Below are 24,332 nucleotides of genomic sequence, written 5' to 3'. Positions count from 1 at the left end.
CAAGAAAGAAGGGAATCCAAGAAAAGGGAGCAAATGTTAAAGGACAGAAGGTAGTGGAGGGGGAGATAAAGAAGGGGTTACAGAAAAGAAGTGAATGGAGAAGGCAAAGCATAAGGATGCAACTGCAACGGAAGGAGGGGCAAAGGTGGAGAAGACAGGAGATTGCAGGAGTGAGGGCAGTAGAGGTGAGAAGAGTGGAGCAGAGGTTAAGAACTCACCGTTTTCATCCCTACTATGGATTTCTCCACTTTGGTGACATAGGTCACATGATCCTCATTGGATTTGAGCTCTTTCTGTTGGATCCTCTCATAGATCCCCACCACCAGCTCCCGAGGAATGTCAGCACCATCATCCACTCCTACAAAGCACAGAGCAGGCTAGGCAGAGAGAAAGGAAGGAGCCAACAGTCCCCAGCATGCACCGATTGCCTTCTTTACATTATGTGTCTAGGTGGTGTGGGAAAGATGGGGAGGCAGCAATAAACTCTTGATATAATATACTGCCTTCTCTGCTGATATAATGTACCTTACGCATCTGCAGAAAGGACAGACATCTATCAGGATAATGTAAAGGCTTTCATTATTCCACCGCTTTCCATGCTGGCTTCTTTCCATGTGTTCCTTGGCATTCTATCGTCACACTTTTTTATATTTATATATCTAGGGTCACTCAGCAATAAACCCTGTATTGATTTCATATAATCATAGACATTAGAGATGGCACAGACCTATTAGGAACTCCAGCTCATTCCTGTGCTAATGCAGGATCATGCTCAATTGTACTTTTACTAGTTGCTTCATCTGGTCGACTTTTAAGCATCCCCAAGGGTGGGGATTCAACCACTTCCCTTCAGAGATTGCCCCACAGCCTAGTATGTATATAATACAAGAGTAAGAGGTGATGTATATGTGGATCTTGGTTAGATGACAACTAAAGTGAGACCCAAGATAACGGAATGCATGTGTGGATAGCGAAGAGGAAAGGGCTGATTTCAAATGGTCCAAATGATGCACAGTTAGAGGGAATAGCACAGAATTTAGGAAGGGAAGATTTAGGCTATCAGGAAATCTTGTCCAAATATTTGAAGCAGCATGAAGGGAAAGAACACGTTCCGGGAGATCCAATAGGATGTAACTAGGATGAAATCAAGGAAAGGAAAATTTGAATATCAGAGAGAACTTCTGAACAGTGAAATCTATTAAACTGTATAAATATCTCTCATGAAAAAGTGGTGGAAACATCATCCCTTGAGTCCTTTATAAGTGGGCTGGACATATTGCTGGAGAATGTACTGTAGAGGAAATTCTGCACTGATCCACCAGGTGATGGGCTAGGTAGGCGCTAACAGGTCTTTTCCATCTCAAGCTTCTGCCACTCTGATTCACAGAGAGCAGCAGTACAGGTTACAGAAGCCTCGGTTTGCCTTTGACTTTAGCCCTAGCGCGCACAGAGTTTGGAATGGCAGGCGTTATGCCTACCTGGGGCAGCTCCCTCACCTCTCAGGTTCCGGATGAAGTCCTCCAGCATCATCTTCCTGTCAGGTTTGATGTTGGGGCTGTACATGTCTGTGTTGAGGAGGATGATCGCGAAGGCCAGGATGAAAATAGTGTCCGGGTTATGGAACTGCTGGACCACATCTGGGTTACACATACAGTACCGCTGGCTGTAGTGGGAGGGATGCACAGGCAAATCATGGGGACCCCAGAGTGGAAATCAAAGGCTACTCTACCCTAGATGTGCAATGAACGTGGCTCAGACTGCTCCCCCTCCACTGGAGCTCAACAGGAAGGAGCAAATCACTCCTTTGCAACCACTCCTACCTTCCTCGCACACACTGGGCGTATCTGGCTGTTCTCCCAAGGCACAACTTACCCACCCAGGGCAAACTGTGCCATCTAAGCATCAGCCCTATTGGCCCCTGGGGAGCTCAGGGAGCAACTGTGTCCCAGAGGGGCTCCACAGGCTGGTGTGCCCTGCTCCCCTAAGTGTGGCTGGTGCGGGAGTGGGGGGGGGGGTCCTGGGCCCGCCTCCTACTTCCCTCTTTTGGGGCACAGTCCCCACAGGTACGCACTGAGGGAGCAGTCCCTGTGTTCCTATGCATGCAGGGAGTGCAGTTATGGCTGCTCCGTGTGTGGGTCGCTCATGCAGGGCCAAGGGGCTGGGAGGTTCCTTGTGTGCTCTCCACCCTGCACAGCCATATAAGACACCATCTCACTCCTGGACCCAGTTTTAGAAACCTGTAACTGCATCAGTCCTCCAAGGGATTTCCTGGTTTGCACTATGAATGCCACTGAGCTCCCGTGAGAGACAGACAGGACAGAGGGGATTTACCCTTTAGCCTGCCTCGGGATTTACCCTTCCTTCAAAGGAAGGTTTATCTCTGTCATTCTCTCTCCTTTATCCTACAGCTGCAGAAGTGTTAACTGCCCATCACACCTCGAATGTCTCTTGCAACATGTGTTAGCTCCTTATGCTAAACGATCGGTTCCACCTTGTATTTAGCTGTGACACTGAATGCCTTTCCCAGACTGAAGAAGAGCGCTACATGGCTTGAAAGCCCGTCTCTCTCACCAGCAGAGGTTAATATTTTGGGACCAACACGGCTACAACACTGCAAAAACACTCTCGCTCCAGTCACGCCTTTACTGTTGCTTATTTCCTACCACCCCCACATCCCAGCTCCTATTTTCTCAGTGTAAGCAGTCGGTGTCTCACAGCCAGTAGGGCGGCGGCAGCACTGCAGCGACAGCTCTCCTACCTGAAGGCCTCGATGAGCCGCTCCACCTTCTGAGCCTCTCCCTGCACACGGATGTGGGCTTGGAATTTCCGCAAAGCTTCATCCAGCTCCATGCCTGAGAAGTCCATCTCGTCCACGACACAGCTAAGGGGTGAGGAACACAAACTTCTTCAGCCCCCAAGCCTACAAATAACACCCTCTCTGACGGGAAACAGGGGTTGGCTCCTTATGCCACATACCCAGGCTGAGAGTCACAAAGAGAACTGCACAAATTCACTGTAAGAACCACTAACACCTGCCTTACAGGGCGCAGAGGGACATGAAAGTGATGGCAAAAGAGCTTCCTATGGATTCTGCAGCAGGTGAGTAGTTCCTATGAAAGTCCATGTCTTTACTTCATTTATTTCCTGTCATCTGGCCATTGCTCACACACTGACCCCTGCACTGACCCAGCAGATTCACTCTCTGCCACTCCTCAGTCTATTCACCCCCCGAATCCATCCACAACCTGTCCGCTCATCCGTTCCTCCCTTATACACCAGCAATTCACCCAGTTGTCCCTGCATGCACATCTATCACCATTCATTCATGCATCCATTCCCCTTGCCACTGTACCTTCCTCACACCTCCTCACTCATGCCCCACCTGTCGGGGCATAGGTCTATAGTGTTCATTTACCATTGCAGTAACTCTCTCTCTTTAATGATCTGATCTGGCTGGTAGGAAATAGGAGACTGGGAGGTTGGCATACTGAAACTTCACAAAAGACCATGGCTGTGTAACATTCTTCTTGCTTATTCCCTTAAATACCACTTAAATACACTATTTTAACGTGTCCTGCCTCTTTACCTCACATTCAGCATCCATCCACTCCCGCATCAACCACCCGTCCATTCCCACCCCATCCATACCACCTCTAAACATCACATATCCATCTCATCCCCATCCATTCCATCCCTCACCTCCCCTACCTTTTCCATCCTCCAGGAAACCATAAAACACCATTGAGCCCAATACCCAACCATTAGCATCATACCATCAATTCCATCCCCCATCTTTCTATACTACCTCCTTCCTTATCACTCTCCCACCCATGTCAGCCTTCACTCACACTTGGCCATCCATACACCCCCAATGCATTTTTCATTCTTTCCCCTCATCCATCCTTCCCCAGTTCATCCATGCCTGATTCAATGAACAAACATCTGTCCATAGAATCATAGAAGATTAGGGTTGGAAGGGACCTCAGGAAGTCATCTAGTCCAACCCCCTGCTCAAAGCAGGGCCAACCCCAACTAAATCATCCCAGCCAGGGCTTTGTCAAGTCGCACCTTAAAAACCTCTAAGGATGGAGATTCCACCATCTCCCTAGGTAAGCCATTCCAGTGTTTCACCACCCTCCTAGGGAAAAAGTTTTTCCTAATATGCAACCTAGACCTCCCCCACTGCAACTTGAGACCATTGTTCCTAGTTCTGTCATCTACTACCACTGAGAACAGCCTAGCTCCATCCTCCCTGGACCCCCCTTTCAGGTAGTTAAAGGCTGCTATCAAATCCCCCCTCATTCTTCTCTTCTGCAGACTAAACAAGCCTAGTTCCCTCAGCCTCTCCTCATAAGTCATGTGCTCCAGCCCCCCTAATCATTTTTGTTGCCCTCCTCTGGACTCTCTCCAATTTGTCCACATCCTTTCTGTAGTGGGAGGCCCAAAACTGGACACAATACTCCAAATGTAGCCTCACCAGTGCCGAATAGAGGGGAATCACTTCCCTCGATCTGCTGGCAATGCTCCTACTAATGCATCCCAATATGCCGTTAGCTTTCTTGGCAATTACGGCATACTGTTGACTCATATCCAGCTTCTTGTCCATCTCACCACTCTCCCACCAATCCATCCCCTATTTACCCACACATCCATCCCTCACTCATCTGACAAATGTCTGTCTTTCCATCTTCCCAGTCTCAGCTCCCCACTTAACTGTCTCCAACACATCACCATGTATCCCGCACTTATTCAATCCCTCAATCTTTTCTCCAACTTATTCATCCCTCTCTCCTTGCACCCAGCATCCATCCATCTCCCTTGGCCAGTGCTTTCCCATTTTCTGTCATTCTTCCTCAGATATACTTGCTGGGCTGTTTCAGTGACTCCAGGTTTTCTGCTCTGGTATCCTGCTGAATAAGGGAGCCATCTTCTCTCCCATTATCTCTACTGGATACACTAGCTGGATCCTCTCTCTATTACTCTACTGGCTATTGTTTAGGGGGTTCCCTACATATCATCATCAGCTACCCCTCGATACGAGGATGATGTCTGCCAGAGGAAAAGTCATTGATGAGATTTAAGATGGCTCAGTCCAATCCGTGCGCTACAAGTTTTTCTGCATATGTGAAAGGTAGTTACTTGGAGAGAGCACAACTACTGGCTGAAATGCTCTACACTTTCCTTCCTCTTCTGCCATTTCTCAGCCTCTTGAGCAAGGGAATTCTCTTCAAAATGAGCTGAGGCTTGATGTATGATGCAACGCCATTGCAGTCTATTGCCAGCCAGCTCTTCCCAATTCGTGCGGGGTCAATGTCTCCCTTCTTAAGATATACTTTCAAAGTGTTCTTGTAGCATTTCATCTGTCCTTTGTGGGTCCTCTTACCATGACTAAATTGAGAAAAGAGGACTTGCTTATCAGTCATCCATACACAATGGCCAACCCAGCAAAATTGATGTTTCATAGTCTTTGTCTCAACACTGGTGATGTTAGCTACAGAGACAATGCTGGCATTGGTGCAACGGTCTTGCCATCTGACATAGAGAATCTTCCTAAGGCAGCGCTGTTTGTACCATTCCAAATGCTTAAGATGGCTTCAGTATGTCACCCATGTCTCGCACCCATAAAGTACAGTGGGGTGACCACTGCATTGTAGACCAGGATCTTATTTCCCATCTGCAGATCTCTGTCAATAAAGACAGGATGAAGCAACTTTCCGAAGGATACGCTGGCACAACAGATTCTATGTTCGAGTTCCCCATCAAGGTTGGCTGTCTGGGAGAGGTGGCTACCAAGGTAAGGGAAATGCTCATCATTTTCCAGGGGAGAGAAGGGAGGCAATGAATGATGGAGTAAGCTGGTGGAGCACCATAGTCTTCCCAATGTTGAGGGAGAGTCACAGGCTATGATAAGTGCTTGAGAAAAGATCTAGGGTAGATTGCAAGTCAGCTTCAGTGTGAGCAAGGATAGCACAATCATCAGCATATTGAAGGTCAGTAATAACAATCCTGGTGACCTCAGTTTTATAATGAAGACCCTGCAGGTTAAAGAGCTGGCCATCCATGTGATACTCAATCTCAATTCCAGAAGAAAGATGGTCACGAATAAAAATCCAGTCAAAAAAAAAAAAGAAGACAAGATAGATGGAAAAAAGGGTTGGGGTAATAACCCATCCCTGCTTGTCACCAGTATGGATGGTGACTGGGTCTGTCTCCAATCCATTATAGTGGATGATGGTGGTCATCCCATCATGGAGTAGTCTGAAAAAGTGAATGAACTTCAATGGATGACTGAACCTAGACAGCACCTTCCATAACACTTCACAACTGATGGAATCAAAGGCATTAGTTAGATCAATAAATGCCATAAACCATGGCTGGTGTTGTTCTCTACACTTCTCTTGGATCTGTTGTGCAACAAAAATCATGTTGATGGTGCCCCGAGATGGTCTGAAGCCACATTGGGATTCCGGAAGGGTGTCTTTGGCAAGAGGGAGGAGACAATTCAAAAGGATGTGAGCTAGGATCTTCCCAGCAATGGAGAAGAGGGCAATGCCTCGATAATTCCCACACACTGACTTGTCCCCTTTCTTAAAAATGGTCACAATATTGGTGTTCTTTAGGTCAGGTGGAATTTTCTCATTAACCCAAATCTTAACAAGAAGTTGTTGATGAAGTTTTTGCAGAAGTGCTATTCCACCAATTTTAAAAGACCTCCAAGGGATGCCATCTGGACCTGGCGCCTTGTTACTCATAGTCTGAGTGATGGCATGCCAAACTTCTTCAGAAGAGAGGGGGTCAGCAAGAGGTTCTATTACTGGATGTTGAGGAATGGACTCAATGGTGGCAGCTGAGACTTCATATTCGCAGTTCAATAGAGTCTCAACGTGCTCCTTTTAGCATTGCTTGAGGGCTACATTGTCCTTAAGAAGGGTGGAGCTGTCTAGGGATTGCACAGGGGTTGTGCCATTTGAACTTGGCCCATAAATGGCCTTTATTGCTTGAAAAAAGCTTTTCATGTCATGTTGATCAGCGAAGCTCTGGACCTCCATGGCTTTCGCTTGCCACCACTGATTTTTGACATCATGCAACCTCTTTTGAACTACAGCTTTAAGCTGATGGTAAGTCTCTCACTTTTGCTGGTTAGAAGGTTCAGACCCCAACAGCAGAACAGGCATACTTGAGGACCTGCTAGTTCTCTGCGGAAGGCAGATGAGGGATGCAGCAGCACAGAGACTTCCAGTTGTCTCAGACTTCCCTGCCACCAAATTCATGGCCCCTTCCTGTCGAGTTTTGTGAGTTTGCTGCTTGCACACCAGCTCCCCCACATTAAAAGATTTCATCCGTAGGATTCTGCCAAGGATCTTAACATCTTCTACTAACAAAGCCTTGTGGTGATGGATGAGTGTTGGTGGGGACAGCAGCAGTGACCTCTGGGCCTCCCTAGTCACAAATCTGCACACAGAAGGCAACCATGTGTTGGTCATCTTCTGCTTGGACTTGTGAGATAGAAGCACAATTCAGCAGCTATGGACATGATTGAGCACTCCTTTTCAGGATCCCCTCTGCTCACCCTGAATAGGGAAGGGACTAGAAAAGTTGCCCTAAACATAGGCTGTCTCAACTCCCCATATTCCTCCCTCTTCCCCCCCCCCACTCCCGCCCACCCGGCTGGATGGACATGTCCAGTGGGATCACTCTACCTACAGTCAGAACATACGAAGCAAAGTAATGAAGTTCACCACTTGGAATGTTCTCACTCTCAGGGATTCGCTGAACAGTGACTGTCCTGAAAGAAGAACTGCCATAATAGCTAGAGAACTTGCAAGGTATTACATTGAAATTGTTTCCATAAATGAGCCCCACTGGGCAGATGAAGGCTAAATGAATGAAGACGGAAGTGCCTATACCTTCTTTTGGAAAGGAAGGTCATCTGAAGAGAGGTGTATTCCTGGGGTTGATTTTTGTCATCAAGAATAAGATTGGTAGCCAGCTTTTAGAACTCTCTGTGGGTATTAATGAACGTCTCATGACGCTTCATTTTAAGCATAGCGACAACCCCTATGCCATAGTCATCAGTGTGTATACCCCCACACTCAATGATGAAGACAACAAGGAGCAGTTCTACTGTGCTCTTGATGCAATCCTGACTGCCACAGCCAAGGAAGACAAGCTTATTCTCATGGGTGACTTCAATGCAAGATTTGGGCGAGACCTCAAACTCTGGAGAGGCACCATTGGGAAATCAGGGGTGGGGAATGTCAATTCTAATGGCATTTTTATCCTCAGCAAATGTGTGGAGCATGATTTGCTTACCACAAATACTGTCTTTAGACAGAAGGACAAATATAAGACCACTTGGAAACATCCACATTCTGAACACTGACATCTTCTTGCCTATGTCATCGTCAGAGCCTGTGATCTTACTGATGTCCATATTATACTAGCCATGAGAGGTACGGATGATTGCTGGACAGACCATCATTTAGTCAGATCAATCATGAACATGCGCCTTGCATCACAACTCCATAAACACCCGAAAGGAATGCGGAAGAGATTTAACATCAAGGCACTTCAAAATCATGCTAGTCACGAGACTCTTCAGCAACACCTCACTGAGAGACTCACTGATCTACCTCAGAACATCAATGACATCCAAACACACTGGGAGGCATTCAAGACCATTATTCATAAGGCATGTGCTGAATCAATTGGATACTCCACTCGCCGCCATCAGGATTGGTTTGATGAGAACGACGAGGAAATCCTAGCAAGTATTCATCAGAAGAGAAGTGCATTTTGCACTTGGCAAAATTAATCTTCCCTACATATAAGTCTCCTGTCACTGGCCCATGGTTCTCCACCTACAGTGCTTCTGGATACAAGGCTGTGATTCTTTACCTACATGTCTTCTGGATCTGGGGCCCAGGTTCCTACAATGTCCTGAATAAGACATCTGGACTCTTTGTCTGCATAAAATACACATATGCAGAGGAAAGGAATACCTGGTAGAAAACAGAGGGAGAAAAGCAATGGGGCTGGTCTCCTGAGGGGGTCTGTTTTCCTTCAGGCGACGGATCGCAGAAACAATCAGCAATGGTTTAGGGAAGCAGAAAGAATGTCTAGACTGCAATTAAAAACCTGTGGCTGGCCCATACTAGCTGACTCTAGCTTATGGGGCTCAGGCTAAGGGGTTGTTTAACTGAGGTGTAGACATTTGGGCTCAGGCTGAAGCCAGGGCTCTAGGACCCTGTGAAGTGGGAGGGTCCCAGAGCTCAGGCTGGAGCTGAGCCCAAATGTCTACAGCTCAGTTAAACACCCTCTTAGCTGGAGGCCCGAGAACCCAAGTCAGCTGGTATGGGTGCAGTGTAAACATAACCACAGAGAATTCCCCTCTTCCAGTCACGCTTCCTTTTGTCATTTTTATTTTTCTAACACTTGCACTCCTGTGTCCCTAGGGGCTGCATCCTGGCATCCTGCTGCTTGCCATTTAGCTTTGACAGTGGGAGAAGTTTTCCTCTGGTTAATCATTAGCGGGTTCATGGCAGCAGCCACCTTTGCAGATATAATGTTTGAAAATAAAAAGGCTCTTCCAGTGTGTTGTTTCCCTGCTCCGAGCCCCAATGAAGACTCTGCTACCACTGTCTATGGGATGGATGCTGGGAAAGAAACACCCAAATCTGCCTACTTCCTTCCTACGTTGGCTCCAAACTGGTGAAAGCTGAGCCCTGCTTCAGGTACGTGAGACCAACAGCACCTACCTGGCCTTGCAACTCCACTATGTTGGGGTTAGTTACACATCATAATTTGTACCTCTCTTGCTCCCTACTGGCTATTCCTTCACACCCCTTCTCCGCACACTTTGGGAAAGGCTGCTTTACACACTTCATAATGTGACACTTCCTCTCCTTTCTTACACTCACTTCATGTTTAGAAGGTTTTCTTCACAGCTGTAACCCTTGCAGACTTGCTTTTTTCTCCATAAAATGAAAGCTGAGACTCTGGAGGCCAGCTGAGAGGCCTGTCTGTGCAGCCCCCATATAGACCTTTGCCCCACGCCTAGAGTGTGCCCCACACTTGGGGAAATACGGAGCTAGCAGAAATGGCAAACGAGTGACAAAGTCTCGTTTACCCAGTTCTACTGGGCTTGCACTCAATGTGCCTGGCAGATTTACTTAGGTTCCCGCGGCATTTAAAAAGTTCTGCACAGTCTTTATAAAGTACCAAGTGTAGCATCCAGGTGCTTGTTCACTGGCACTCAACTCTATAGTATTTTTCATGAAACTCCAGCAAGGAGGTTCACTTCTTTCCAAAAGATGCAGGACTGTGGAAGCTGAGCTTGGACTGCCTAGGCCAGTGGGTCACTAGCCACAATCACTGCAAAAGTGACACAACCTCATTAGCCTCCAGGGCCTAGGTGCAAAGGCAGCTCAGCCTCCAACCCAATGAAACTGCCTCTCCCCACAGCTGGCTGCACTAACAGAAGTAAGACGGGGAGGAGGCTGAACAAGGGTGGGTCCCTGCATCCACGTCAAGGATCACGCAGCTCTCCCACGTGCCATAACTGAAGGCTTGCTCATTTTTCCATTCAAGCGCCACTGAACCTCAGAGATGGCTATGACAGTGCAATCAGATGGACTGAGACGTGGGGAAGCAGAGGAAGGTGTAACTGCCTGAGCAGGTCGCCTCCAAATTTCTGACCGACCAGCACTGTAGAACAAGTGATGAAAGACTGTTCTAAGAGACCATCCAGATTTGCAGTGAGTCCAGTGCACATTGGGACAGGACTTCGGGAGATTGGTCACTGCCGCATGCAGACGTGAGCATTTAACTTGATAGTTGCGTGTCTCAAACATGAGGATCGATATTTTGATTCAAGGCATTCTCAGCAGGCTGGGATGTGGGATCCCACTGGCATTCCCTAGGGATGGGATCCGGGGCCTGTGGGCACCCAGTGGGATAATTTTTCACTGTTATTACATTCCTGGCTGCGTCTCTTGGGCCTCATGCCCACAGGTAGCATGCCCCGAGGCACAGTGCTCACTGATAGCGAAACGTATGTAGAGGCATCATGCCAGTGATGATTGTGCCGTGAGGCATTTAGCGCAGGACTAATCATGGCAATGGAGACTTGTGGTGAAAGAGTTCTGAGAAGGCAAGAAGCAGCTGTACCGTGTGGGGCTCGAATCAGCTCAGCCAAGCACAATGACCTATTTTCAAGCTTCTCCGCTCAGGTGACAATGCAGCGGGAGCTGGGCTGCAGCTAAAAGCGTCTGTAATGAACTCACAGCCCAGGCTCAGGGAGGGAGCAGAGGAGAGGCAGGCAGGTGGAAACTCCTAAAACCACAAGACTCAAAGATATTAATAAATAACATTATCCCTCCCCCGCCCCCTCAAAAAAGAAACAGAACTTCAGGGCAAACTGGAAGAGAAGAGCTCAACTCACAGGAGGGAGGCTGCACTGCGCGGGATAAGACTGCACTGCGCATACTGCTCTCCTGGCGCAAAAGAGGCTGTGCCACGCATGCCAGCCCTCCCAGGCCCAAGTGGCTGCTGTGTGCATGGAAGGGCGATGCTACTTCGTATACGCCAGCCCTCCTGGTGTGAGAAGTGCATGGCACAGCCTGCCAGCTTGTGTACCTTACAAGAGGCTCCACCAGCCCCTTTCCCGTGTGAGAAGCTGCATTGTGCATACAGTCCTTTTTGCACAGAACAGATGCCCCATTGCGGACCACTCTCCTCACACAATGGAGGGTGAGGGGGATTCCTGCAAATACGTGCATGGGCTGTGCTTACTTGAGGGGTGCTCTGCCAGGCCTACGCACCTCTTAACGTGAGAGAGTCTGTGCCACGTAAAAGGTCGTTGTACAAGCTTCCTTTCCTGGGCGTCCTAGCTGGAGCAGAAGCTGGGCAGTGCACGTGTGCTCTGTGTTGTGTACAGGTCTCCACCCCCTCCCAAAGCTGTACTGCACACCTGGCTCTCACTAGAGAGGCAGTGGCACGCACAGCTCCCTCCTGCATAACTCAGATCTCACCATGTACATTGCACATAAGCAGGCGGCAGCAAATGACTCTTCCCGTCCCCTCATTATCATTCTCTAGATGAACTAAATCCATGGTATCACCCCTCAAATCCAGCCCCTGCTCAAATCCTCTTGTAATGAAAATCTCCTGGGGTCCCTCCACAGGGAAAGCTAACTCCTTGGAGAGTGTGGTTTCCTGGGGGTGGCCGTGAAGCCTCCAATGCCAAACCAAGGACAGTTTAATGGGTGAACTGGCTTCCTACAGAGAGCTGCCTCCTCATGCTGCTGGCTGTGAATTTCCATCTCCCAAGAGGAGCGCCTCTCTGCCTCGCTACCCATTAGAGAAAGAGAAGGCAACATGTGTCTGACAGCGAGGAGACCAGCATGCCCGCAAGGAGAATGCGTCAGAACAAACCCAGTGCTCGTATTCTAGCAGTGACCTGCCCCCATTCACCATAAAGTCTCCTATGTTCAAAATAACTCCTCCTTTGGGAACAAATGCATCAGGACAGCCGTTCTGACCTTCCCGGGATCCTGTGAGCCAGAGCACAAGCAACCCATCCCAGCAGCACTGCCAACTTCATTCATGGCACGGGTCACATGAACTGGCTCGTGAATGAACCAGGGATGTATGAAATTCCTGAGACGACAACAGGGGAACGGAAGAAAGAGTGCATGAAAAAATGAATGAGGGCAAACAAAAGGACAGCACGAAAGGATGAATGTCAACAAAGGCAAGACAGAAAGTACTAAAGAGAGAGAGAGAGCATGAAAGAATAAATAAATGAATGAGAACAAAAGCAAGCAAGCATCCGACTAAGAAAGCACAGCAGAAATAATGGCTGAAGAAAAAGAAAAAAAGCAAGAATGATAACATTGCTCATATTACAAAATACTGTCAGTGGTCCATTGGCCACACAGGCTGGGACTGTAGCTCTAGACAAGTGGTTCCCAACCACAGTTACCATTTTTACATCCATGAAGGGCCACTAGTCTCCACCAGCAGACCCTCCCCCCCCACTTCATCCAGACAGAAGGAATCCTCGCTGATCTCCTGTCCCCCTGGCTGCAGCAGGGAAACCACACACATCCTGTAGCCCCATGCGCTGCACCAGGGTCCGTAGGCGTGGTTCCCTTCTGCAGCCAGGGGGACGGGAGATCAGTGCTCCCCTCCCTATGGCTCCAGCAGGGCCCCCAGTGTGTAGGGACCCAGGTGGAGCTCTTTGGTGTGCTCCCTGCTACAGCCAGGGGGAAGGGAGTGCTGATCTCTTATTGCACTGGTCTTGTAGCCCCATGGCAACATGCTCTGCCTAGGTCCATAGGCAGCAGCTCCTTTCTGCAGCCAGTGGGAGGGCAGCAGCGGGCCACTTTGAAAGACCCCGTGAGCCACTTTTTGCCCCTGGGCCACGAGTTGGGAACCACTGGACTAGACCCTCATACTCTGGGCTGGCTCTGTGAGGGTGGAAGAGATTGTGTCACAACTGGCTGTCTACTAACTCTGTTTGGCTGACTGGGAATAGGATCCAGTGGGAGATGTGCTGGCCTTCTTCAGGCGAAGGGCGGGTTCTTGCACCAGCAGGTCTTATTTAGCTGAGAAGGGAATGAAGGAACAGGAGGGGATTTTCAAAAGTGCACAACATGCTGGTAAACTCTCTTGTATAGATGAGCCCTGAGGAGTGCAATCCTCTTGACATTCAAAAGGAACTCGTGGTCTTATGTCATTCGGCATTTTTGAAAATACAAACTATAATGTGTTCAGATACCACAGAGTTACCCAGCTATCGTACTGACAACTGTTGATTTTATTAGGTGAGATGAAATTAGATAGGAGAGAGAGGGGGAGGGTAGGAGGATGGGTGGAAGGGAGAGTATAACTTCCAGGCTTGCAGGGGCTTGGCAATCCTGATTTGTGGGGTGGGAGGGAATAATTTACCAAACTGGCCAAATCTTGTGCTAGTGAAAGATCTTTACATTCCTGTATATTTAACATATATTGTAATCGGCATGGTCCATCCCTGTTGTCTACATCCACAAACACTCACTAGGCACACATTAAAGAGGACACGTTTTTAAAGGATGGTGCAAAAAATATTGGTGCAATTATTAACTCTGTTAAATGACAAAAGAAACAGATGGCAGGTCGCTTACCCATCTGCCAGAGCGGAGGGCTTTAATAGCCCAAAATACCCCTGGAAGCTAACGGGAGTCTCCTGAGAAAAGATTTCAATGCTGAGCCAGGAGTGTGAGACCTGGGCCATGCTGCTCAGCACTCGAGTGCAGGAGGGAGGCAGGAGACTTTCACAGCTGTTTTAAAGGCTGTCCTATTATTTATTAATTTGGTGTGCTTAATTTAACCTGGCTGTGATAGGAACAATGCTTACAGCTCACATTTCCAACATGAGTTTTCTGTTGCTGCTCATATTAAACTGCAGCTAAATTAACACAGTAAATCTCATAAATAATTTAAATGACTTTGCAAGAATAGAAGGCAGGATTCTCAGACTCGCGTGCATAATTTGTAGGTTCAGACGTCACCACCGCGCACTCAGTCATGGTGACTGCATGGGTTTATCACCCACCCAGACATGCTCTATCTGGGGTGCACACTGCTGCCGCCCAAGCACTTGTGATAATGTGGCTACTTGTGCAGCTGCAAGCAGGCGAGAGGGCGCTAGTGCTGCTGGCAGCAACGTGCCCCCCAGATAGAGCACATCTGCTGGGCTGTAGACATTAACCGCACCAAGCAATGCACATAGGCTAATACAATAACATATGAACACACTACTCTGATGATGGGACTGGTGCATTCACATGCTAAGACCCTGGTGCTCTAACGTTGATATGTTAATACATTCAGTGTGGACAGGGCATGGGACTAAGACATCGGAGGCAGCTTCTGCCATAGGTTCAATGGGCCCAATTCTTCTCTAATTTACACCAGTTTAACTATTGATTTGGAGGGAAATGCTGCTGATTTACACTAATGAAAGAGCAATCAGGCCAAGTGAATGATCTTGGGCAAGACTTCTCTGTCCAGCTGTAAAATGGACCTAATGATTCTCCTTCCCCTTTGTGAAATGCTTTCAGACCTATGGCTGAAAAGTTCTTTGGAGGTGCCAGGTCTAACGAGGCTGGTGTCTGGGTACATTAACATATCAGGACGCACATGCACTCACAGCTCTACTGAAATGCACAGAGTGCTGTATAATAATGACATGGCACCTACTGTGTATTTGCACAGGGATGTACGGCCCTGCCTCCACGGTAGGAATCTTTCTTACTGGATCCTAGCACATCATTTGTTTACCCAAGAGACAGACGAGAATATTGTCAGTGGGGGACTGATGCACAACCTAGAGCTAACAAGAAATTATCCACCTACTGCGGTGCTGAGAGTGGGCCTGGACTTTGACAGAGGCTCTATCTAAAGATGCAGCCCACACATTGCCTGCTGGAGAAAAAGGCAATTACTTTTAATTGTGGTGCTCAACATGAAATGATTTGGGGGACCATGTGTCTCAATTACGGCTGGATCAATACACTCGCAGTATATGAAAAAGAAGGGCAGGATACATGGTCAGGCACCTCTGGCAATAAAATAGCCCCGATATACAGCATGACATTTATGGCAGAGAGGGGGCTTGAAATCTGGATCCCAGTCTGGCTCCTGATTTGACATCCCTTCCTTCCCCAAAGTGATGGGAGGGGGCGAGGCAGGGGTAGGATTTGGGTTTCCAGTTCAGCTCTGTTCATTACAGGCCCTAATTGTGAAATGTGAGTGTCCATATTCAGGAGAATGGGGGAGGGGGTGCGTTCCAGTTTCAGTTCCCACCTCTGATTTATAACAAGATATTTAGTATAAACCTTCCATCCCTATGGAAAGAAAGATCTAGCCGAATGCTACAACACTCGCTAACGGAAATATGGCAAAGGGCCCATGCTGAGCTTCTCTGAGTGATCTTTTTTAGTGATTACCTCACAGGATCAGGCCCTGAGAGAGCAGACAGGCAGACGTAGCTCTGGTATTCCCGGAGGTGGCCGTTACTGAAGTAGGGGCAGGGCTGAGCAGACATACTGGCTCAAACCCTCCCTGCTCTTGCTGCCCTGATTTTCAGGCGAGTTTGGCTCTGTCACCTGCAGTGTCATGTGCCGTGGCCCGAGAGCGGTGCTGAGTCAGAGTGCAAGCCGCAGCTGTTCCACTTCTTTCACTGGTGGGAGAACCCGACAGGGGCCCCTGCCCTTCACGAGTGATCTGAAGAGCAATAGGTCTTTCAGGGCCGGGCGGCAAAGGAAGCGCAGGTCAGTCTCACAGCCTGGGACCCATTGAGAAGCCGGTCTTGGATGAACGCCTGCCCTCTCAGACCAGGGCCAGAAGATCAGGTAAGACTCCCACTTTCCCCATTCCCCTTCCTACTATTCTAAGGCCACCAAGGCGCAAAGTAAGGAGTCAGCAGGTGGGCGATGGCCCTGCAGACCATGGTGGGGAGAAGGGCAGGGATGGTTGGAGGCAGGTGCTGGGGAAGCACGTGTGGCTTGAAAAAAGCTATTAGCAGTTTCCAGCCTGAAGCACAGGGCTGATGGAAGGGGCAAGTGTGGTCTGAGAGCCACATGACTTGCAGGCCCAGGAAGGAACCGGGAGAGAAACCTAGCAGAACAACCCACCAAGGGCAGCAGCCGAAGCGGAGCAGAAGGGAGCCTGAGCCTGGCCTAGCAGGCTGGGGAAACCAACAGAAACAGCGCTGGAGGCAACTGTGGGGAGAGAGCACCTCTGCCCATGGGCACTGTTGAAAGGGGACTGTTGGCCAGCCTCTGGGATTACAACGGTAATAACAATCCGCTACCTGCGTGTCTTTGAAGCAGGGACCTCAGAGTGCTTCACACACACCAACAGATTTGGCTCCCATATTTATTATCCCCGTTTTCCAGATGAAAGAGCCGAGCGGTTGAGCAACTTGCTGAAAGTCACAGGACAGTGAGAGAGCCAGGAATGGAACAACCAGCTGTGCTGACTCCCCACCCGGTCTCATAACCACAAGGCAATGTTTCTCCTCCTTTTGTTCCCCCATCACTTACCACAGAGGGCCACAGGATCGCTAACTAGCACCCAAGGAAGCCCTGGGGCCTGATGTTCCTCTTGCTCACCCCAGTTTTACACTGATATAGATCCAGTGACTCCCGCACTTCTGACGGCTGAGTCACACCGGCGTGAGCCCATAGTCAGGCCTGGGGTTATTGCGTTAATCCTTGCTGGCGCGATGGGGTTCTGGGGACAGAGAGGCTGAAAGGCCAGAACAGCTGCTGCAACAGCCCCAAGGGCCAGCACCAAAGAAAATGGAGCCGCAGCAGCCCCTCATGATGCAGAAAAGTGTGTGTGTCAGGGGACAGGGCAAGGAGAAGGTGGCGCACACTCGCTGGTGATGGGGGGAGAGGAGCAGTCATGCTCACTCGGGGGGGGACACATTCCCTCAGAGTAGGGAGGGCAGGGGGCACTCTCAGAAGGAGGAAGCAGGGCACGCTCACTCAGAAGGGGAGGGCAGTTTGGGGGAGAGTGGAGGGGTCTCCGCACTTACTCCAGGACGTCCCTGTTGAACTGTTTCTTGCTGTTGCCCAGGAACTCCCCGATCATCTGGCGGCTGAGGCCCTTGCGCTGGAGCAGGAAATGGGCCACCCCGATGGGTGTGTCTGGGATGAAGCCCCGAGAGATCAGGAACTGGATCCCTTTGTCTGGATTTCTGGAAGAGAAGGGCAGAGATGGTGATCTGGACACCCCCTTCAGGGTGCTGTTGCCTTTGGCTCTTCTCACATTTCATAGCAAGGGGAAGGAATTTACCCTGGGGGAGTCCTCGCCCATATTCCTCCCATTAACAGCGCATGCTAGTAATTGGCCTGGTGGTGGGGCAGGGGCAGAGCCAGCAGGGGATCCATCCAGCCTGGTTCTCCAGCAGGGGAGAAGCCTCACCCGGTCCCTGCCATGTCACAGGTAAGAATGGCTCTGCTCACAATGACAGAAGCACTCCTGGTACCTGTCCAGATGATGTCTTCCCCCCCTAGGGCAGCCTTGACTACTCATAGTGGGCCCTTTATAGGGACTGCGAGTGCACTGAGAACCTAGTGATGAGGATACAGACTAAGTGGGCCATAATCTTCCCTGCAGCCCCCACCCCGGAGCAGCTCTGTGCGTGTGCTTCTGCGTGTCAGTGTGTTTGTGTCTCTCGGGGTGCATAGGGAGCTCTCTGAGAGTTGTCTGTGTGCACCCCGGCAAGTGTGCACGTTTCTGCAAGTGTTTGCAAGCCTGAAAGTGAGTTGTTTGTGTGCACCTCTGCATGTGTCTCAGTGTGCACGAGCACCCCTGAGATCGTGTGTGTTTCTGCATGCAAATATATGCAGTCTCTTTTCTGTTCTTAGTAGGAGTGTGTCCTCTCATCCAGAAATTAAAGATGTTCTAGAATAAATGCAGCTAGATGTTGTTGCTTTTGAAGACAAAGCTGGGTTGGTACCTTTATTTTTAAAAAAAAATTTTGTCCCATTTTACAGGGACAAGATTATGGGGGGAGAACTTCAACAAAATTGTACATGCTAGGTGGAGGGCAGTCTATTTGAGTGCCATGTTGGGTCAGCTTAACTTCAATACCTGGAAAGATACTGAACAAATTATTCATCAATTGATTTGAAAGCACCTAGCGTATAATAGGGTCCTAAGGAATAGCCAGCATGGATTTGTCAAGAACAAATCATATCAAACCAACCAGATTTCCTTCTTTGAGAGGGCTGCTGACCTACTGGATGGGGGAAAGCAGTAGACATATGTCTTGATTGTAGCAAGACTTTTGACGCAATCCCACATGACATTGTCATAAGCAAACTAAGGAAATGTGGGCTAGAGGAAATTACGGTAAGGTGGGGGCAAAGCTGGTTGACTGGAGTGGGTGGGTGAGGTTCTGTGGCCTGTGTTGTACAGGAGGTCAGGCTAGATGACCAGATTGGTCCCTTCTGACCTGAGAGTCTATGAGTGTGTCCCCCATGTGTGTTTGGGTGTGTCCTCTGGGTGTAGGTGTTTCTGTGTGTCCCTGTGAGTACCTGTGTTTGTGTGGCTGTGTGGCCCTCTGTGTGTGTGAGTGTGCATGTCTGTATCTGGCACACAGGAGCATACTGGAGGTTTGCATGTATCTCTTTCGTCCCTACTCCCCTGCCCCTCTGGCAGACTGTCAGTTTTGATGCACGTTAACAGAGAGCGCTTTTGCTGTCAGTCGGATACACAGGGGAATCAGCAAACACGGCCATGATTTCCAAATTCCTCGTGGTTCTCTGATCCCGGGTGGTGGGTGCTTCCTCGTGAGGAAGGAAGGAGTCTCCCATTTCTGTCATTAGCCCAGGCGTTGGGGAACTTTGCAAAAGGCTTAATGAATGAATTTGCACAAGTAGCTTCCTGGGGGAAACAGCACAGTACACTGTAGCACATGAGTGCTTGATTCCTCCCTGACTCCTACCCCTCAGATCTACTGGGGGATTAGGGACTCAGCAAACAACTCATCCGTACCCAGGATGGAACAGCATTCCAGAGAGTGCACCGGTCCCTGTAGGAGACCCCCTGGGACATCCTGGAGTACATGTACCAGAAATATAGCCAATACCACAGAATGGCATGAACAGAATACATTCATAATTAACGAAGTGATAATCCTAGTGGAAAAACAGCAACTCTGCCCATTCAGTATGCACATGGGCATTCGATCAAATACCCCAGTGAAAAACCCAGGCTCACTTAACCCATTAAGCACTACTTAACACCCAGGTACATGGGGCAAAATGCACTTGCCATGCTACCCCACGAGACTCGTATGCCACCTAGAAGAGACAGTGTGACGAACGCTACAAAACACAAGCATCGTAAGGGTTTGTGTGTGTGCTGAATTCAGATTCAGCAGTGAAAGGGTTTGGAAAGAGCACCTGCAAATGCACTTCTGGGGCATTCTCACCAGAGGACTACATGATGCCCAAATGCCAGGAGCCGATCTCAGCTACTGGTGTGATTCCAGAGTAACTCCACTGAAGCCAATGAGCTTACTTTGGATTTACCCCAGTGTACCTAAAAGCTGAATGCGGCCTGTGAATGTAACTCTCGTGCCCTAGGGATGGACGTACGGGTTAGGGAAGGATGGTGCAGAAAAAGTAACAAACAGGAAGATGTAAAATAAAGCAGCCCCTCTCAGCCCCCCTTTAATTTACGCTGCACCATTCCCAACACTCCCTTGGCTGCAACTAGTAGATAATATGATGTACGTGCTCCAAACGCCCATTGTCGAAAAGGAGCTTTCCACCTGCTTTTGCCAGGGGCAGAACTTGTTTCCCAGAAAATACCCACTAGGTGTAAATCACTCTCAAGTAGCACAATGACTGAATGCCATAAAACCGAGTACTGTGCTCTGTGCGACTTACATTCATTTATTTTATCCAAGTTATGGGTCTTACATCACTACTTACATCACTTCTGAATTTGGCCTCTGGCATTTTCCTCTGTTCCTGGGAAGCTAAGCATGGCCAGTAGGTGCTGTGGGATTCCTGCAGTCCTGCTGGCTTTCCTTCCACCTACACAGTTAGCTGCCCATGTGCAGACAGTTATTACAGCAACGCTGAATTATAATGTACTCTCTGGTTCAGGAATTCCACCCCCACCCCTCACCCCACTGTGGAGTGTGGGCTGGGTAAAGTGCCGCAGCATAACTGCAATCAATGCATTCCCAGGGGCTGGTTCTAATCCAGATTATCTCTTGCTGAAAACTCAGAAGAGGACTAAATAGCAGAGGGAGATTGCTGATAAAACATGGATCCTTTCACTTCTCAGTTAGGGCAGCAGTGCCCAAAATCGATACTGGTTGGTGGCACTATATGAAACGGGTTTGCTGGTCTCAGTCTAGTTTCTAGTGGACAGGTGTCCACACCAACATAACCAATCGAATGCTATCTTTGATGGAAGCCTCCGTAGGGAGGCCAAGGACTGAATGGGCTACATGGCCAGAACTTCCTTCTCAGCGCTAGACAAGGTCCCTTTTGGGGCACATTCATGGGTCTCTGCAGAAGTAGTTTGTCCTACTGCTGCCCTTGCTGCACAAGTGCTGGGGATAAACAGAAGACTTCTCTCTCCAGGACTGGCACGGTGGCATCTTTCCCCTGCCCAGCTAAATGTCTTTCTGAGAAAACTGACCCTAACAGGTGACAGGCAAGAGACTGGTCACAAGAGAGTGGAAGACATGGACAGGAGAATGTGGTTCTGAATTCTGACATGATTCCAGTCGTACAGAGACCAAAGAGCCTGGGTCAGTGAGTGAAAGAAGACCAAAGCAGTCAAGAAGCTGCTGATTCATCATATGTGCATGAGTCAAAGTGACTGCAGGAGTAGCAGGGGAAAAACACTCACACCCTGCTTTACCATCCGCTCAGTGCTCATGTCAGCTATGTACAGAATTGGAGCCAAACAAAGAGAGATTGGTGCAGGAACTGTTGCCAGGCATGTCTGAGAATATTTAAACATTTACCTTGCACAGAGTTGAGCACTGAGTCCATCTCCAATAAAACACCCATTCGGACCCAAACAAGCCTGAGGCCTGTCTCTGTAAAACATCTGGGCAGACCTGAACCTGTCTCCTACATAACCAGACCTTTGTGTCCCAAATCCACCTCTGGTGTCCATCCTCTCTATGTTCCAGTCTCCACACGACAGCTAGCCACACCTGAGGACACCCCGGGCTTCTCTCTGATAGAACATGTTCAGCCCTGCCCATGTTCCATTCCCATCTTAGGTAAAATGTCTACCCAGAGCTGTGTGTGCCCCAAATCTGTCTCTGAGGCTTAGGGCACCTGGATGGGTGTTTTACTATCTGGTAAACATCTAAAAAGATCTGTGCATGCGCTCAGTCCATCTGTACAAAGCACTCACCAAGATCCCTCTGTCCTCAAACCACTGACTTCATAATTCACATATCCCATCCACGTGCATCACTCTCCCGTTTGTGTAAAACATCTATCCAGGATTGTGTGTTCTCATAAAAAGGCCCATCTCAACGTGTGTGTACTAAATTTCCCCCTACTATGCAGCCTAAGCTCTCGTGAGAAACCATTCTGCTAACGTCCCCATGCAGGGACTGGAATGAATTTCAAAGCGAAGAGTGACATGCTCAAATTGTGAAAGGGCAAAGAATTGTATTTCCCAGGGCTTGCTGCAGTCAAAAGAGTCTCAGTTAGAGGCAATGAGCAAACCCAAAGTTCCTCAGAGAGCTTCAGTCTCCTTCTGCAAATCCAAGGTATGTGACCATCCACATGACCTCTTCAGACTCTAATCTCGAGGCTGCTCTGCCTTTGGTTTCACACCAACAGCTTTTTTTCACAGGACATTGTTCTTAGCTGTGCAATGGGTTCTGATGACTAAACTGGGTCTGTCAGGTGAAAATTTCTCCCCAAACTAGTGAAAGGAAAACAGCAGCCAGCTAAGCTCTCGGCACTCTAAACACATGGTCTGGGTTCAGTTCTCATTCAGAAAAGCCTCACAGTGAGTAACCAGGGCTTGGGGACAACCCCCTCCCCGCCTCCGCCAAAGAGTGCCCCGTTGTCACTAATGAGGGGAGCCCACGTCCCATCCCCAGCTGGACAATCTCCTCCTCTGGACAATGGCCAGGATTCAATTTTCAGCACTCTGGATAGTAACCATGGGGTTTTAGGTTCTCTCCCCAGCTATAGTGGAGTATCAGGACAGCAGCCTGAGAACCAAAGGCCCTGCCCAGTAAACTGGGGACCTGAGTTGCACAAGGTGGTTGCACCTTGGAACATAGAAGAGTTACAATTAGAAATGACTCTAGCCAAATAGCCTTTTATAGCCTTATTAATGGAGAAAGCCGCGAGAGATTAAAGGATTTAGTCCCATTAACTACTTACATGTTAAAGAGGTTCAGCCCAATGCGGTAGAGTCGCTTCCTCATGGTGTCTGTGGAAAGTGTGGGAGATTTGCAGCTGGCTGGATTCTCACAGTGGTACCGCGGGAGGCTCAGAATCATGGCCTGCAGCGCTTCCTTAGAAGATACCTCCGAGGCCGACTTGGCTGACGTGGAGGTGCTGCTGCTGCTCAGCTGCTCTGAGTTGTCTGCATTTTCAGACTCGGAGCCTTTGCTCTGCCCAGTCTCATTGTTAGAATCAAACTGGAGTTTCTGCATCATCATTTCTCCTTGCTCCATCGCCCCTTCCCCCAAACCATTGGTGTTAACGTTCACCTCAGTGAAACTGTGACTGTTCTGGAGGACCCTCGAGTCAGGCAGCCCTTCCAGGGCAGCCTGGGTCTTTTTGTCTTCCTTTTCCCCATCCCCTGGGCTTTCTTCAATTTTAGCAGCTTGAGGGAGCCCGGCCTGGGCACTGCTGCTGAGACAGTTCGCCATGGACACCGAGGTAGACGATGAGACCGAGATATTCTTGTTGTCGATCTGGACTGTAACATCCCGGAAGGCCATCATGAGAGTGCTGCTGCTCTTGGGCAGAGTATCTGGCAACAGCCCCTCCTCCTTCTCTTGCTCCTTCAGTTCAGCTTCCAAGTCCTGGTTCGGCTGCATTGAGCTGGCGCTGAAGGTCTCTCTGATCTGGTATGAGCTGCCATCTTGAAGGGAACACATGGTCTTCAGGCTCCATGTACTAAGGGCATCATCAATGGATTTGGCCAGGGACTGAACCTGCTCCGTGAAAGAGTCCTCCAATTCAGTCAGTGCCCCGCTGATGGTGACTGGCAAGGATGGGGACCTCACCAAGGGGATGCCCACAAAGTTGTACCCTTCCACCAGGGCTTTCTCAGCAGAGAAGCTTTCAGAGTTCTGGACCCGGACTTTCCTTAGGGAGATTCGGCGGGGCATGCGGCTCTCTAGCAGGGAGTTCCGGATCTTCTCAAAGTTTTTGCTGAGTTGGTACTGACGGAAGGCAGTCTGGATGGTGCAGGCTGCCCTACGAGAGACCAGGTGCCCTCCGTATTTGTGCTCTAGCATTTCAATCTGAAACACACACACACACACAAACAAGATTTTTAATTGACTTTTGAAGGCTTTCCATGCCTCCAGTTAATGCATGGATTAGTTAGTAATGACACTCAGTGGGACTTCTAATATTCCATTAGCCTTTTTCCCACACTGCGGTGCTCTGGGGATATCTTTTGGGATTTCAACAGAATGAGGTTCCTCACAGCAGTGACCTGGCCATGCCTGCTTGAGCAAGGACAGTGTGGACTTCCTCAAAACTGTGCCTTGGAAATGCCCTCTGGCCTACCTGCAGCGTGAGCTTCCTCAC

The 24,332-nt window shown here is 49.1% G+C and overlaps 1 protein-coding gene across 1 annotated transcript in view; it reads right to left on the bottom strand.

Moving 5' to 3' along the window:
- IQSEC3 (IQ motif and Sec7 domain ArfGEF 3) overlaps nt 1-24,034 on the bottom strand; it is a 31,021-nt gene extending 6,987 nt beyond the window's left edge. Inside the window, exons 1-6 of the mRNA XM_067536241.1 lie at nt 23,279-24,034; nt 22,947-23,206; nt 17,591-17,752; nt 2,759-2,881; nt 1,497-1,663; nt 219-358 (exon numbers count right to left, since the gene is read on the bottom strand). Coding sequence (XP_067392342.1) covers nt 219-358; nt 1,497-1,663; nt 2,759-2,881; nt 17,591-17,752; nt 22,947-23,206; nt 23,279-24,034 — 1,608 coding nt within the window. The remainder of the gene's footprint in view (nt 1-218; nt 359-1,496; nt 1,664-2,758; nt 2,882-17,590; nt 17,753-22,946; nt 23,207-23,278) is intronic.
- Nucleotides 24,035-24,332: the final 298 nt, after the last annotated feature.

This window comes from Emydura macquarii, unplaced genomic scaffold (assembly GCF_026122565.2).
Source record: "Emydura macquarii macquarii isolate MOO-44397 ecotype Brisbane River unplaced genomic scaffold, CSIRO-AGI_Emac_v2 contig_3530, whole genome shotgun sequence".
Taxonomy (NCBI): Eukaryota; Metazoa; Chordata; order Testudines; family Chelidae; genus Emydura; species Emydura macquarii.
The sequence above is the reverse complement of the archived record's forward strand: the minus strand, read 5'-3'. Positions and strand labels throughout refer to the sequence as shown.